The 14,940-nt window shown below is 37.5% G+C and overlaps 1 protein-coding gene across 3 annotated transcripts in view; it reads left to right on the forward strand.

The window, feature by feature from the left end:
* The window catches only part of LOC138938267 (A disintegrin and metalloproteinase with thrombospondin motifs 7), a 41,527-nt gene extending 28,309 nt beyond the window's left edge, over positions 1 to 13,218 (forward strand). For all 3 annotated transcript variants that reach the window (XM_070305119.1, XM_070305120.1, XM_070305121.1), the window contains 14 exons: positions 5,515 to 5,803; positions 6,843 to 7,162; positions 7,261 to 7,535; positions 7,717 to 7,863; positions 8,001 to 8,151; positions 8,252 to 8,341; positions 8,507 to 8,822; positions 9,081 to 9,208; positions 9,337 to 9,584; positions 9,856 to 9,973; positions 10,228 to 10,490; positions 10,755 to 11,269; positions 11,643 to 11,816; positions 12,687 to 13,218. In XM_070305119.1, coding sequence (XP_070161220.1) covers positions 5,515 to 5,803; positions 6,843 to 7,162; positions 7,261 to 7,535; positions 7,717 to 7,863; positions 8,001 to 8,151; positions 8,252 to 8,341; positions 8,507 to 8,822; positions 9,081 to 9,208; positions 9,337 to 9,584; positions 9,856 to 9,973; positions 10,228 to 10,490; positions 10,755 to 11,269; positions 11,643 to 11,816; positions 12,687 to 12,832 — 3,180 coding nt within the window. In that variant the 3' untranslated portion in view covers positions 12,833 to 13,218. The remainder of the gene's footprint in view (positions 1 to 5,514; positions 5,804 to 6,842; positions 7,163 to 7,260; positions 7,536 to 7,716; positions 7,864 to 8,000; positions 8,152 to 8,251; positions 8,342 to 8,506; positions 8,823 to 9,080; positions 9,209 to 9,336; positions 9,585 to 9,855; positions 9,974 to 10,227; positions 10,491 to 10,754; positions 11,270 to 11,642; positions 11,817 to 12,686) is intronic.
* The last annotated feature ends 1,722 nt before the right edge of the window (positions 13,219 to 14,940 follow it).

The raw sequence follows: 14,940 nt of genomic DNA on the forward strand, positions 1-14,940 counted from the left end.
GTTTGAAATATTCTCACGGGAAAATTATCGTCCTCGTCGTCGTGGAATTTTCACGATACAAAATACAAGCGGGATGGAAAGCATCGTATGACAAAAAAAAAATCGAAATAAAAACAAGATTCTGTTTCCATGAGAAAATATTTTTCTCGAGTCCGTTAATCTTGTGATATTCATCTTAAAACAAATTCTAGATATATCGATAGAACGCGAAGTATCGTCTCTCGAGATTGAAGAAGAATTGCTGAGAACAGTGACTGAAAGAATCACCTAAAAGATCTCAAGAGAAGAATCATGTCTCTGCCAGGTATAATCTCGTTGCAGGTTTCATATTCTCGATTCAACCTTGCTCGTCTCTCCCGCGGCATTATGGTGTTGTGACAGTCGAACACACCCATGATAGCTTATGTGCCTTTTGCATTCAACCATCGATTGAACGAAGATAACTCGTTGGATAAAAAGTCTGATGTCATCGGCGATCTCTCGTACACGATCGCCGCGCGCATAACTCGTTACATGGTCGTAACGCGGCGACGGCAATTGACATTTACAATAATTTATCGGCGCGTTATTAAATTCCCTGTTGCGGTAGAAGGGCATAATCCCGGTACTAACAAGGTGCATATTAAGCAAGCGCCGCGTATAACCGCGCCGTTTGCGCGGAATCGTCTGAATTTCTGGAATCAATGCCAGAACCCGTATAAAGTGATGCGCTTTCCGGAATTAATTGCTATTTACGAAATAAACTCAAATGCCCGGGATGTGCATTGCAATCGAATAAATTAAGGAAATGTCGTGTAATTGAATTGAAATTTCTGTCATAATATTCAGACTCAATCTATATGCATCAGACACGCAACGTTGCATTTAAAAGAAATGTTCGAGTCCGCATGCATGGAATATCGTAATCAACTATTAGCAAATTTTGCATTCACTAATAATGAAAAAATTTTTTAATCTCAAATGCGAATAAAATGGCAATTATCGATGCCGTAATTGGAGTGTATCATAAAACAAATAAACCTAGTGGAGCGCAACGAGTTTTCATATTTCCATAAATTGTGAAGCAAAATTTTTCCTGTTACAATATTTGCGTAATACAATAGTTAAAGGGAATTTGTAAACAAGCAAATTTTGCTATTTAAATGATATCGATTGAAAGACTCTTTTAACTATATATATTTATAAATTGAAATATGATTTTTTTTATGTAAAACAATGGCTCTAATTTTTTTTATCGCATACATTTATTTTTGTTAAAATAATATACGAATATTAATTCTATTCTATGCCTCTTATCAGAGATTGTAAAAATTTAATCTCTAAATTTTATTACGCATTCAAGGAATAAAATCATTGTCAACAATACCACGAATTATAATTAACGGCGCGCTAATCGAGACACCGACGTCAAGCATTCTCACGGATTTCGATAATTAATTTCCCTCGGCGATCACTGCGGTTAACGGTAGTGCGATAATCAACAGGCCTCCGTAATAGCGGCGGATCGTATCGGCTTCGCCAACCAGGCAATTCTAATCGTCTTTTACGGCTGTCAGCAGCGGTCGGAGTCGCGCGACAAGCGCGGTAGATTATTCACGTGTGCGCAACAATCGCCGACGGGGGAGCCAATACGTGCTTAGACATAGGTGCAAATATGCATCATAAAAGCGGGATCGTAGGCTTCGTCGGTCGCTAAACATGAATGTCGGCGTGTCTCGATGTTGCGACCGCCCATCGCTATTCCCCGTTGGTCGTTCAATAATAATTTATGCGTACACAACGGCAGTGTATGTCCAATTTGACAATCGCCTGCAAGCTAAGCAACATAACAAATGACGCCGCGAGATACGTATGACGGGATACATACGTGACCATCGTCACGATCGATGGCAATCCCGCGTGCGATTTTATGCTGATCGAATTCACCTTGTTGGGACCGTTCGAGACCGCGCGATCGCGGTCGCGTTAAACACGCGTGGACGGAACTTTTCGCGCGCGATAGGTTTTTCTTGATGTGCGCGGCGCGGTTATTATGCGCATACCTCCTACCCGCGGATCGGCATTTGTGCAATCGTCACGATCGATTGCGTCGATAGTGCGGGTGTGCGTCGCACGAATAGCGAACTGGCTCGCGGTAATTTATGTCAACCGTTTGCAACGAGTTGCGCGCCCATTAATAATTTAATCCGCTCTCGCGATCCGGTCGCGCGGAGAGTACGTATCCGCGCCGTTGCTTTATAATATTTTACGTAATTATAACGACGCATAATTGATCGGCATGCTTTATGCAAATCGGAAGCCACTTTCGACAAGCCTGACATACTCGTTCGTTAATTCCATTCCGGGAAATAAATGGCGAATTTATGGGGTTGTTTCACGATTCTTGCATATTCGTGGCAATTAGAAAAGACGCAAGAGATACGATCGCGGGACGGTTCTCTATTGCAACACACCGTTGCAATATAATTCCTCCTCCGCCGAGAATGCGACTATAACGTAAACTGTCGTAAATTATCGGTCGATATGCGAAATTAATCGAATCCCGCAAATATATCGCATATATTCTCCGTTGGCCTGTTCGATACGGTTCAATTAAAAAAAATATTCGTATAGTTCCCTGGTAAATGTCATATTACTATAAAGATATATTTGTTTGCCGAGATTAGAGTTGTATTCAGCTAGGATAGCGAATTCTCAGATAGTAATGCCAAAGAACGTGCAATAGATTGTACAACCGATATTATTTTTATATATATGCATTCTAAAGATTCGCGGAAGCATGGCTGATCGTATGATGAAATTTAGTCATGTATTAAAGATGGAAACATTTGAACATTTATTACCTTATCATTTTTCTGCAGATTGCTTTTTAAAGATAAGTGAAATTCTTACTTGTCTTACTTGTTTACCATAGAAGAATTATGAGATATTTTCGATAATTTGAAAAGTACTCTTTGCAGAAGTACGGCTTTAAATTACATAAAACACTCCAAATGCAGAATCCGATATCGAATCGAAGTTGTAGTTATTAAATTAAATCTGCCAATTGACGGATATTGGCAAATCGAAGATTTTCTCGACTAAAGAATGAAATATTGCATAGGTGCAACTAACATATGCGCCATAACTCCCAATTATTTTATTTCAGCTGAGAGCACGCGCTTCAATCTATATTCTCTATGTTATATTTATCGTTACTTGAGCGTGCACTCTATATTTTTAATGAATAAATCCCGGCAAAGGAATCAATCACAATTATTGATCCCCTTGTAAATTTTGACGAAATAGATATCTCTCCAAATACATTCATAACAATGAACAATTACAATTATGTCGTTAACTCTAATAATAAGAATAGTATATTTAACGATTATATTTTTAATGTCTTTGGATTGCAAAAGAGTTAATAAAATCGATAACAAAATGTCCTATCCATCGTCGTCGTCAAAGACATCGCGATAACAAATTACTCTTTATATAGGCGATCAAAATTTGTGAGCATATAAAAAAAGAAAAGAGAGAGAGAGAGAGAGGAAGACGCAAAATAGAACAAAGATAATGTGACAAAGGGAAAGAAGACGAAGAAGAAGCGAAAAAGGCAAGAACGCCGTGAGGCCCCGTGTCGAGTCGAGTCACGGCTAGATCTTTTTCGCTTTGAGATCCTTCGACGACGAGGCTCCGCTTCTTCTTCTTCTTCTTCTTCTTCCTCCTCTTCATCGCCTTTGTGAGACTGGCGCCGTGATTTTTCACGGTCTGCGTCGAGGACTAATCGAAATAGCGAGCGCCACCTCGGCCCGGTTATATTTAGCCCTTTTACCGCCTCTCTCGCTCTCGGCTTCGCCGATCGTTTTATTTTGCCGGGACACGGGAATATCTGCCTCGTGACACCAATGATGATGATATGGCATAAACAATCCCGATTATAAGTATTAATATATATTAATATACGAAATTTTTGATTTGCGGTGAAGATTGAATTTTTTATATAATGTTTATAATATATATCTTACTATACCTATTCTCTAAATACGCATTATTAATAAAATTTCCTTAATAAAAAGGAACTATTTCCGCAATAAAAAAGAACGCTATCATGTATTTCCAACATTACCGTATCATGAAATTAAGAAATTTGCTTTTATAAGATAATATCGCGCGTTAGTGTAAAATTTTGTTTAATATTCAATAATATCAATTTGCAATAAATAAAAAAGCAAAGTAAGCGAACTAATTATATATATAAAGAGAGAGAGAGAGAGAAAGAAGTTTATTTTATATATTTTTTTTATAATTATATGAAAACTTTGTATTATTTAAAAAGTTAACCGAGATATGCGAATGTTATCTTGCTCCAACTTTTAACCTTCCCTAATTACGAAACCGTCTTCTCTTTTTTTTTTTTATACCGATCACGCGAACCTTCGAAATACTTGTTCCATGACGCTTGGCGCGCCGTCGGAGGTCCGAACTCTAACACCTTTAGAACAAGAAATAAAATAATGCCAAACGATGTTGATCATGCTGCAGATTAGCACGCCCGCAGCTACGCCACGGCATTAATCACCCGCGATCACTGACAAGTCTCGCCGTTTCCTGTCAGATAGCGATTGATGGCTGAAATAATGAGCGGCAAGTTCCAATAAGTTTTACATTAACGTCTCTCTATTTTCGCGATACCGAGCGATATCGAGCGGTATCCTTCCCACGTTGGAGCTGTGCTTACATTTCACGAGAACTAAGCATAATATATATTCGGCGGCATTCGCTGATATAAACCAACTCGGTGGAAACTCAATTCCCAAGTGCTTAAGAGAAGAGAAGCATACTTATATATAATACTAATATCTAGCTGTTATCTTGCGCTGAATACGCGTTATCTCCAGTCCAGTAGCGCTTCGCTTTCATATAACTTCGTTTATGATCTCGTATATCGTATCAATATTTTCGCATATCGTCGCCGTTGGAATGATATTCGCGCAAAATTGCAAAGAGAGATACGCTCCCGCCAGTCTGTTATTTTTCGTGCCCGTCGATCTTGACTATATCCACACTGAAGATCGTGATTTATTCTATTCTAATTGTAAACATAAATGTTACGCTAAAAAGGTAATGATTTTTGACGACGTTTCAAATATATGTATATATAAAATATGATGTATAAATGTTCCGAAATACGATACTTAGATTTTGTATTCGATCAGCTTCGTGCCGCAACAAATGCTCACGATGATTGACATAATATAAATTTTCCAAGTACATCATATAAATTTTCAATACTTAAGCGCGCGCTTTATTATGCAAAAATAATACTTAATCGTGAAATAATACGCGCGGAGGGAGGGTACTCGCCGTGAAGAGTTAACAAGTTTTTCAGGATGACATACGCGCCACTTTCGAGCTAAACAGCCCATTCGTATACGGCGTCGCCGGGAGACGTCACGACGAGAATCTCGCCGGTGTACACCGGCTCTCTCTCTGTGTCTGAGTAACACGAGACCCGGTTTTGCGTTTCAGGCGGGTATGCTGCACGGCGACCACGGCGAGTTCTGGCTGGAACCAGTCGCCGTGTCCCTGGAAAAAAAACGCGGCACGTCGTCGGCCGACGAAATGACGACCGACGATTTAGGCGCCGGTGCTCGCTCGCCGATCTGTAGAGGCCCGACGGTCCCTGGGGGCCGGCCTCACCTCGTCTTTCGGCGCTCGGCCGAGCAGCAGCAACAGCAGATCGAGATTGGCGCCGGCGGCCGCAGCAGGCGACGGCGTAAAAAGAAGAGGAAACAGGAGAGAAACTGCGGCACCCGCGGTGAGAACAGACACCTTCTTCTTGTTCCTATTTCGACTTTCGCCCGCGCGTCCTACAACCGCACGCTCCCCCGCACGCATCGCCATCCTACACCTACCTTGCTCTCTCTCTCTCGCCCTCTCTTGTAATATGTATCGCATGTATTTATGTGTCTGCGCGTATAATGTAATTGGACGCACCGTCGTACGGAACGTGGGCGTGTCATCGACGCCTTGTCTATCCTTTATTTTTCGCCGACAATAATATCCGAGCAGGAAGAAAGATAGGGTGGGCGAGAGAAAGAATATAATCTCGTGCAGGAATATTGAAATATATAGTAATAATAGAGAGAATTACAATGATCCTCCCTAAAACTAATTTCTCTCATTCTATTACAATACAAACAGCTTCTTCTAGCTTCATAATAGTTTCATAATTTGTTGTAAGATTCCCTGCATATGTATAACATGTGCGAAAGCATCGATAATCGATTTGCTCACGATTTGAACGATATTGCAAAACAAGTTGATTAACCCGATCTAATTCGCTTGAATCGTACGAATCCCGAAATTATTATGGCTCGTATAGTCTTTGGCACAACTTCAAGATACGATCTAGCCACTCGTTTTGACGTTCCCGCATTTCAGCGAATGAAACGTGCACGAGTACGCCGATATAGAGAACTAAGATCGCTCTGTTGATACGTTCCTCTATATAATGAAACCCACGAAGGGATAATCCAATTCGTTGCAAACCCGTAATTAACTACAATGAGTATTCATTTCGGCAAGCTTGCCGATCTATCGGATGGACCAAATGAAATCTTAATTACACGCCTACAATCTGCCAATCTGCATAAATCAGTCGCGCTGTTAAAGCATTCCACAGTATGGAAGCTACTATCTATCTCGATCGATTGACAAGGATCGCGCGTATATTTTTGCATATTTTTAGCAACATTTAAGATCGTTGACTCCGCAGCAAATAAACTGATGGTAAAAGCATAGACTAAAAAAGAAGATTAGCAATTGATTATGACAGCGTGTGAAATATCCGACAGAACCGCGTCGATTGACAGAGACGCGGCTCGAATGGCAAACTCAACCAGGCCTCGTCCAAGTTCAAGGCCGTGGGCGAAGGAAACATCATCAAGCGAAACGATGGCATCGTTCCAAGAGATCGATCAGTACACCGCGTCACGTCGAGGTTCTCGTCGTCGCTGACACAACGATGATGGCTTTTCACCAGGATGGCGATGTGGAAACTTATCTCCTGACAATCATGAATATGGTGTCCGCGCTCTATCTCGATCCTACCATCGGCAATTTCATCAATATCGTAGTGGTCAGAATTATTCTCGTCGAGGAAGAAGAGGCAGAGGTATCTACGTTACGCTTAAAATCGCTTTTACTCGTATTCAATGATAATATCAAGATTACTCGAAAGCGATTATTCGAAATTAACCATTTCTGTCCCAGCAAGGGCTGGACATCGCGATAAACGCGGACAGAACTCTATACAATTTCTGCAAATGGCAGCAGAAATTGAATCCCGGCGATGATTCGCACCCGAATCATCACGACGTGGCGATTCTAGTGACGAGGGAGGACATTTGTTCGCGTGCGAATACCCCTTGCAGCACTTTGGGAGTGGCTCACGTTGCTGGTATGTGCCAACCGGATCGTAGCTGCAGCGTCAATGAGGATAATGGGATCACGTTGGCGCATACAATCACGCACGAATTGGGACATAAGTAAGCAAGAGTGAGAAATTGTATCGATATAAGAACGTCGAATATTTCTTTATATATGAAATATTAAATTAAACGTTTTATATGAAGAATTAGAAATAATTATTTAAAATTTTTAATGTAATATATAACATCTATCTAGGCATGTATTCGTCAGTTTTAAATAATCGCATATTCTGTTTAGTTTTGGAATGTATCACGACACGGAAAAAATCGGCTGCAGTAAACGCGAAGGCGATACTTTACACGTAATGACGCCAACTTTTGAGGTGGACGCTGTTGGAGTAGCCTGGTCCAGATGCTCTAGAAGAGATATTACAAACTTTTTGGAGTAAATAAAAGATATTTCAATAAAAAAATCTAATTAATTTAGGATTCTGCAATCTATGTATTTTCTACGTGACAAAAACAAGGAAATATAATATATATATATATATATACATGTATGTGGTTCCCGGAATTTTTCAGTCAAGGAAAAGGCGATTGCTTGGAAGACGAGCCTGCGGGCAATGACTACGCGTATCCGGATTTGCCACCCGGTGCAATGTATAATGCCGAGCATCAATGCAGGCTGCAGTTCGGCGTAAGAGAAGCTTCTGTCTGTTCTCCGTTGCAGGAGGTAAACAAAGATCGTCGATAATAAATTTTGTCGATCTGAATTTAACCGGCTCGATTTAAATAACCACAATTTAAAGATTTATGACCGCTTATGATTCCAGATTTGCTCGAAACTATGGTGCATCGTGGACGGTTCCTGCACTACTATGCTGCATCCGGCAGCTCCGGGAACACATTGTGGGAAACACATGGTAAATTCAAATTCTCTCAATAACAATCTGTCTTCATAAAATATTTTTGCCATTATTTAAACCACTATTGAGATTTATCTAGATAGGCGAGTTATATATAGATATAGGAAATACGATTCAAAATATTAAAATCTTTCAAATATATTTTTATGTCGTACTTCGTAGTGGTGTCAAAATCAGGAATGTGTACCCATTGTCGATCGACCGCGGCAAATCGACGGCGGTTGGGGCGAATGGGGATCGTGGAGCGAGTGCTCGAGAACTTGCGGCGCCGGTGTCTCGATAGTCGAGAGGAAATGCGATCATCCGGAACCCGCGCACGGCGGAAAGTTTTGTATAGGCGAGAGACGCCGCTATAAAATCTGCAACACGCAGCCTTGCCCGGAAGGTACGCCGAGTTTCCGCGCGGTTCAGTGTAGCAACTACGACGGCAAAGAATATAAGGGAAAGAATTATACCTGGTTGCCATATTTCGACCAAAGTAAGTAAACTTTTAAGCGTTGTTCGATGCACGAAATTTTTTCCCGCGATCGCATATGTAATTCCAAAATTCGAATTCTACATCTTTACGGTTTTTCAAAATGCGCGCGTTCTCAATTAATTATCTATCGACATTATCAGAATGCATGCATATATAAAAATAATATATGAAAACAAAACGGATTAGAAATATTCAAATCATGTAATGATTCATTACATGATTTATGACGCGCAGTTTGATATACATCTTCTCATTTAGCGGAGCCTTGCGAGCTTTATTGCACTGATACAGAGGAAAGCGTAATCGTTCCTTGGGGAGAGGCTGCTCTCGATGGTACGCCATGCAACGTTGGTACCAGGGATATGTGCATCGCTGGCATATGCAGGGTCAGTATTCTTTAAAAAAAATTGACTTTCAAAAAAATTATAAATCTCAAATTTTTTTAAATTTATAATCTCTTATTTAATACTTTTAAAAAAATTTAAGCATTAAAAAATTAAGATTTTTTTTTTAGAAAGTCGGTTGTGATTGGACGGTGGATTCCGATGCTACGGAAGATCGCTGTGGAATTTGTCATGGCGATGGTACTCAATGCGAGACTACCAGCGGCGTTTATGATAAAAACGATGGTCCCGGATACAAGGAAGTCATTGTTATTCCGTCCGGTTCGCGAAATATTAAGATCGAAGAGATCGGTAACAGTAAAAATTATATCGGCATCGGAGTGCCGAATTCTGACAAATATTTCCTAAATGGAAAACGGTGCGTATAACTCAGATAGCAAAATTCCAAACTGTGCAATAACGTAGACAGCTAATCGCGATATTTAAATGTGATTGAGATTGCAAAGCTAACGTGACTATAATCTACGCTTGTATCGTATCGCTTGCTTGACTACATTGTACATATATTTTTATCAGACAATGCAAAAAGAGTTATTACACAGTGACACTAATCACACTTTGATAAATAAAATTTTCGTAATGTTAATATGACCGTAATCTTAAACTCTGATAAAATTCTGATTGGATAGGCAGATCACTTTAGCGGGCGAATACGAAGTCGCCGGGACGCCAGCTTTATATGAACGTGATCGAGACAGAGAGAAGATTAGAATTCCAGGACCTATCAAAGAAGACATCGTTGTCTATGTAATATATTATCTCAATAAATAGCATACAAAATGCAATATTTAATTAGTTTGAAATCAAAAAGATTTTATGTATTTTCATGATTTAAAATTTTCTATGTATATTATATATACATGTCTAGTTCGTGATTCGATAAGCTTTAATTTAATAAAATAATAATAATTTATAATTTATAATGATAATTTAATAATTTAATAAAACAACTTTCATTTTCGGCTGTCATTATTAATAATTATCAAGCTTTATTATTTCAGTTAATTTACAGAGGTCATTATCGCAATTTCGGACTACGTTATGAATACACCGTATCGAAGAAGAAGCCTGATCGAGCTCCAGAATATTTATGGATATCTTCCGATTGGACTCTCTGTACGGTCACTTGCGGCGGTGGCACTCAAACTTCGCACGCGATCTGTCGCGAAAGAAAAAGCGGTACCGTTGAGGACTATTTCTGCGATGGTATAGAGAAGCCGGAGCCGAAGTCGCGCGAATGCAATTCGAATCCGTGTCCCGCAAGGTAAACTTTGAATTCAATAAATGATTGTAACAAAATTCGAAGAACTTTGAAGAACATTGTTATCTCATAACGGGAATTTTCGGGAAGCGACCGAATAAAACTTTATTCAATTTTCGATTGCCATCTTTTCTAAATTCTTACTCCACGACGGAGAAACTTTCTCTATTGATTCAATCTTATAAAATAATTGAAGATAACACAACGCAGATTTTCTATGTATTATATGTATATAGTAAGTGTAAAAAAAGACTTGCAACATTTTAGATGGTGGGTAGGCCCATGGCAAATGTGCCCTGTTACATGCGGTGATAACGCGCTGCGCAAGAGATCGGTCATGTGCGTGTTCTCCGGTGCCGGTACCGATCGATCAGACTTGGCACTACCCGATCGCGATTGCGATAAGAACATGCGACCCGAAGAAGTGGAACCGTGCCCCGATTTGCCGCCATGCGGGCCCACCTCGGAAATACCACTATTCGTATACGCCGACAACAAGGATATGTCATTCTACAATATCAGTCTGAACGAACAAGATGGTATTACGATAGTCGACAGCCTCACCACCGAGGAGCCGGAGATCCTCGAGTTTGACAACGTTGTCGACGAGAACCCGGACAATTCCATGTACAACACTAAGTCGAAGTGGACGGTATCGAAATGGAGTCACTGTTCGAATGGCAAAAGGAATAGGAAAGTCATCTGTTCCGTACCGGCCGATTGTAATCCGGATAACAAACCAACTAGCATCGAGGATTGTTACGGTGGAAAATGGGTTACCGGTAAGCTATAATTGATGCGATATATTATAATACAAAGAATATGTCTTCTCTTTTAATATACACAAATAGAATTTCTTCTAACTAAAATTAAAAAGTTAAACTTACAACAAATATTTTATTCATTTAAAATTGAAATTTTATGATATTTGTATAGTTCTGTAAGGATATTATGGAATAGCTAAAGTATGTTTATAGAATCTCATTGAGAAACGTTATTATGATATTACAGATGAAAGGTAGTAGCGCTTTTGAATAATAATAAAAGACGAAATGAGAATTTGTCATTTATTAGAGGCGAATTTCTCAAGTTTGTTAAATATTTGTTAAGACGAAGATTTCTTTATGTAAGACAGTTTATTAATTTAAATTCTAGGAAATTGGGGAAGTTGCAACGCGACCTGCCTTATAAAGTCTGGAATCAAACATAGAGAAGTACAATGTCGTGATCGCGCGACGAACTTGCTCTCCGACGACTGCAATCTTTTCAGAAGACCGTTTGATACAAAGCGCTGTTATTATCGACGGCAATGCACCAATGAGAAAAATGGTAATTACATCTGCAGTTAAATTTAATTCACAAAAGTTTTTCACGTGCATTTTCTAAAAATTTTCATTTCTTTTTATACTGAGAATCTTGCAGAATTTGTAATATTGCAATATATATTTTTGAGATCTTGAGAAAAGAATTATCAAATTAAGATAAAAAGTTAAGATAATTTACAAATACATACATACATACATTTAATAATATTAATAATTATATTCCTTGCGTGTGATATTTAAAAGTTAAACTCACATTTGTCGCGCCATAGTAATTGATGTTGAATGGAAGTTTGAGGCAATCTAACAGAATAGTAATGGAGTCGAGAGAATTAGAACACGTAGCCGCATGTAATTCTAAGTTATGCTAGTTAGATTACAGAGCGTTTAGCTTGTCCAAAGTTGCGGAATATGCTCTTATCCAAAGGCGTCGAGAAATGAGAAAACTACGGTTTGTAACGAGTTACTTTATGAGATCACACGCTACGTCGCTCGATTTGCATGTGACGCGTATGATGCATCCAACACGCGCGGGCGTATAAATAATTATTATGAAGTATTCTAATTTCCGTAACAATAAATATTATTAACATATATGCAATGAATTCTCAAAATTTCCTTACCAGATTTAATCAATTGAATTTTTTCATTTATAATATTAGTTTTCTTCTTTATAAGAAAAGTGAGAAAATGCGTGTAGAAAAGTTTAAAACATTGTCTAGTTTTTTTACGATAATGCACACATATATAATATATATGTGGATTTATTTATTATACTTTCTCATCAAGTTATAAATTATTATATGTGTGTGGTTACATACACACACATGCACGGATGACTAATATATATATTGATATGTAACTTTATCTTTTTCAGATTGCAAGGATAGCATAGTTCCGTCGTGCGCAAACTACAAACGTATGTGCGACACATCATCGATCGTGCGAGAAAAGTGTTGTGCCACGTGCATGAAACGACGACGACACGTCCGTCACAATAGACGACACGTATTTGCCAAATAACAAAATAAATCTGAGAAACTGCAAATTCAAAAGTATTTTGAAAATAAATTTTTTCAATAGATACATCCGCCTGATCTTATTCATATTACTTAAATTAAGATAAGAATATAAAATTTAGATAAGAGATAAGAATTTAAAATCTCACGTTTAACGTATGGCAAGAAAAATTAGAAAAGAACGTATGACAGAGAGGTGATATTACGAGATTATATTTGTAACTTTGTACTACTGCGTGTATGTATGTGTATATGTATATTTTGTATCAAGATGTAACCATACTTATGCCACATGGATATGTCACTTACCTAGATTATCTTCTATCAATCCACCTTAGATATGTTAAAATACTAATTGAAAAACGTTGCAAACGCCAAATATACGTGATATTTTACAGGAAAAAAATTGATTACAAAATGAGAAACTATAATATTATTAAAAATTACTACATATTATTTAAATAATTGCTACATATAATAACAAAGATAGTTCTTATGTAAAAAATGTTATTTAATGAGTTGTAATCAAATATTTTTGTTAATTTATTCAATATTTTGTTAAATAAATAATTTTTTAAATATGTGCAAATTTTAATTGACTTGCAACGCTTTTCTATGAATTAATTATCACAAAACGATAATTATAATTTCAATTATTTTATAGTTAAAGAATCTTTGCAAATACGTAATACAGGAAAAAAGTCTGGGATGTACAATTATTTTAAGGATACAATTGCTACATCGTATCCGGCGATTTGATACAAAATAAATAAATTTGCTATTTAAATATTTGATTGATATAAAAATATTTATATGGAGCTTATAAATAATGTATCTTTCATATGCACTTTTTTATATTACGATAATATAAAATCTGTTTTTCTGCATATTGATTTAATCATTTTAAATAGCAGCAAGAATAAAATGAATTTGTAATAGCTATTGATTTATTGATATATTGGATATTGTAATGTGTTTTGAAATCTTTCATTATTATTTTTGTTAAATTATTTTGTGTTCGCTTAAAAAAAATTCCTCTCTATTCTTTATTTTCTTAGAAAAAAAAGGTATAAATTTTATACTTATAGCCTTTGCAGTCTAAGAAGGCTATTGTAATTATTTGCAACATAAGTTTTGAAAATAGTAATATTTAGCACTCACCGCTGCCGAATTTCTGCGAATTTTCTTGATTCTCTGCGAATTTCGTTGATTTTCCGCAATACTTATTAAGTGTCCAAACATCAGTCAGTATCTGTAAGTAAATAATCGATGAAATAAGTTACATTATACAAATCGATCTGAGCAAGCATACAGAATTCCGAAGAAAAAAAAATTATATGTTGATCACAACATATATACTTATATATATTATATATATCAATGTATTTATATTTTTTATTTATTGTCAGTTTAGATAATGATCACACAAAGTAACAAATGAATATTATACTCTACCTAGATTTATACTGAGTGTAAATGTTTAGTACTCGCCTTGATATGAAGGGGCGAAGAATTATTATTTTTTAAAGCTACGTTTCACTTGGAACTCTAACCCGAGGATTATCTATCTTTTGGTAAACAACAAGGCTGGAATGATCCTACAAACGTTATGATTGCCAAAATACAATGTAATCCAAGCATTTATAACATTGTGACTGCATTCGGAAACATCACCCGTGCACACGAGCGTCGTTCTATCTTTGTTATTTACTAAAAATTGAACAAAGATAGAACGAGAAGCTCGTGTGTACACGATGAAGTTTCCGCCGTTCGTGAGACCGTTACTTTGTGCTTTCGTCTCTCTCTCTCTCTCCGACCGTTACCTTATTCGCTATCTTTCGCGGTTTATTTTGAGATTTATAATCAATTCAGTATCTCCATTTCTTAAATAATGAAAGAGGAAAAGAACTCATACAAAAGTGGCTTACCAAAACTCGTTTTAACGTAAAATTTTCTGAATTTATTCTCAATCTGCACACACACTCGTGACGCGTTACTTGTTTCGAACCGCCATTTGCAATACGAAACGCGCAAGTTAATGCATATATTTACCACAAGTGGCGCTACAAATTACTTCTGCCGTAAGAGTGCGTTCAGAAATTCTATCCGTAG

The sequence above is a fragment of the Polyergus mexicanus genome, unplaced genomic scaffold (assembly GCF_030449975.1).
Source record: "Polyergus mexicanus isolate NDT 795.1 unplaced genomic scaffold, iyPolMexi1.0 SCAF_12, whole genome shotgun sequence".
In the NCBI taxonomy this organism is placed as follows: Eukaryota; Metazoa; Arthropoda; class Insecta; order Hymenoptera; family Formicidae; genus Polyergus; species Polyergus mexicanus.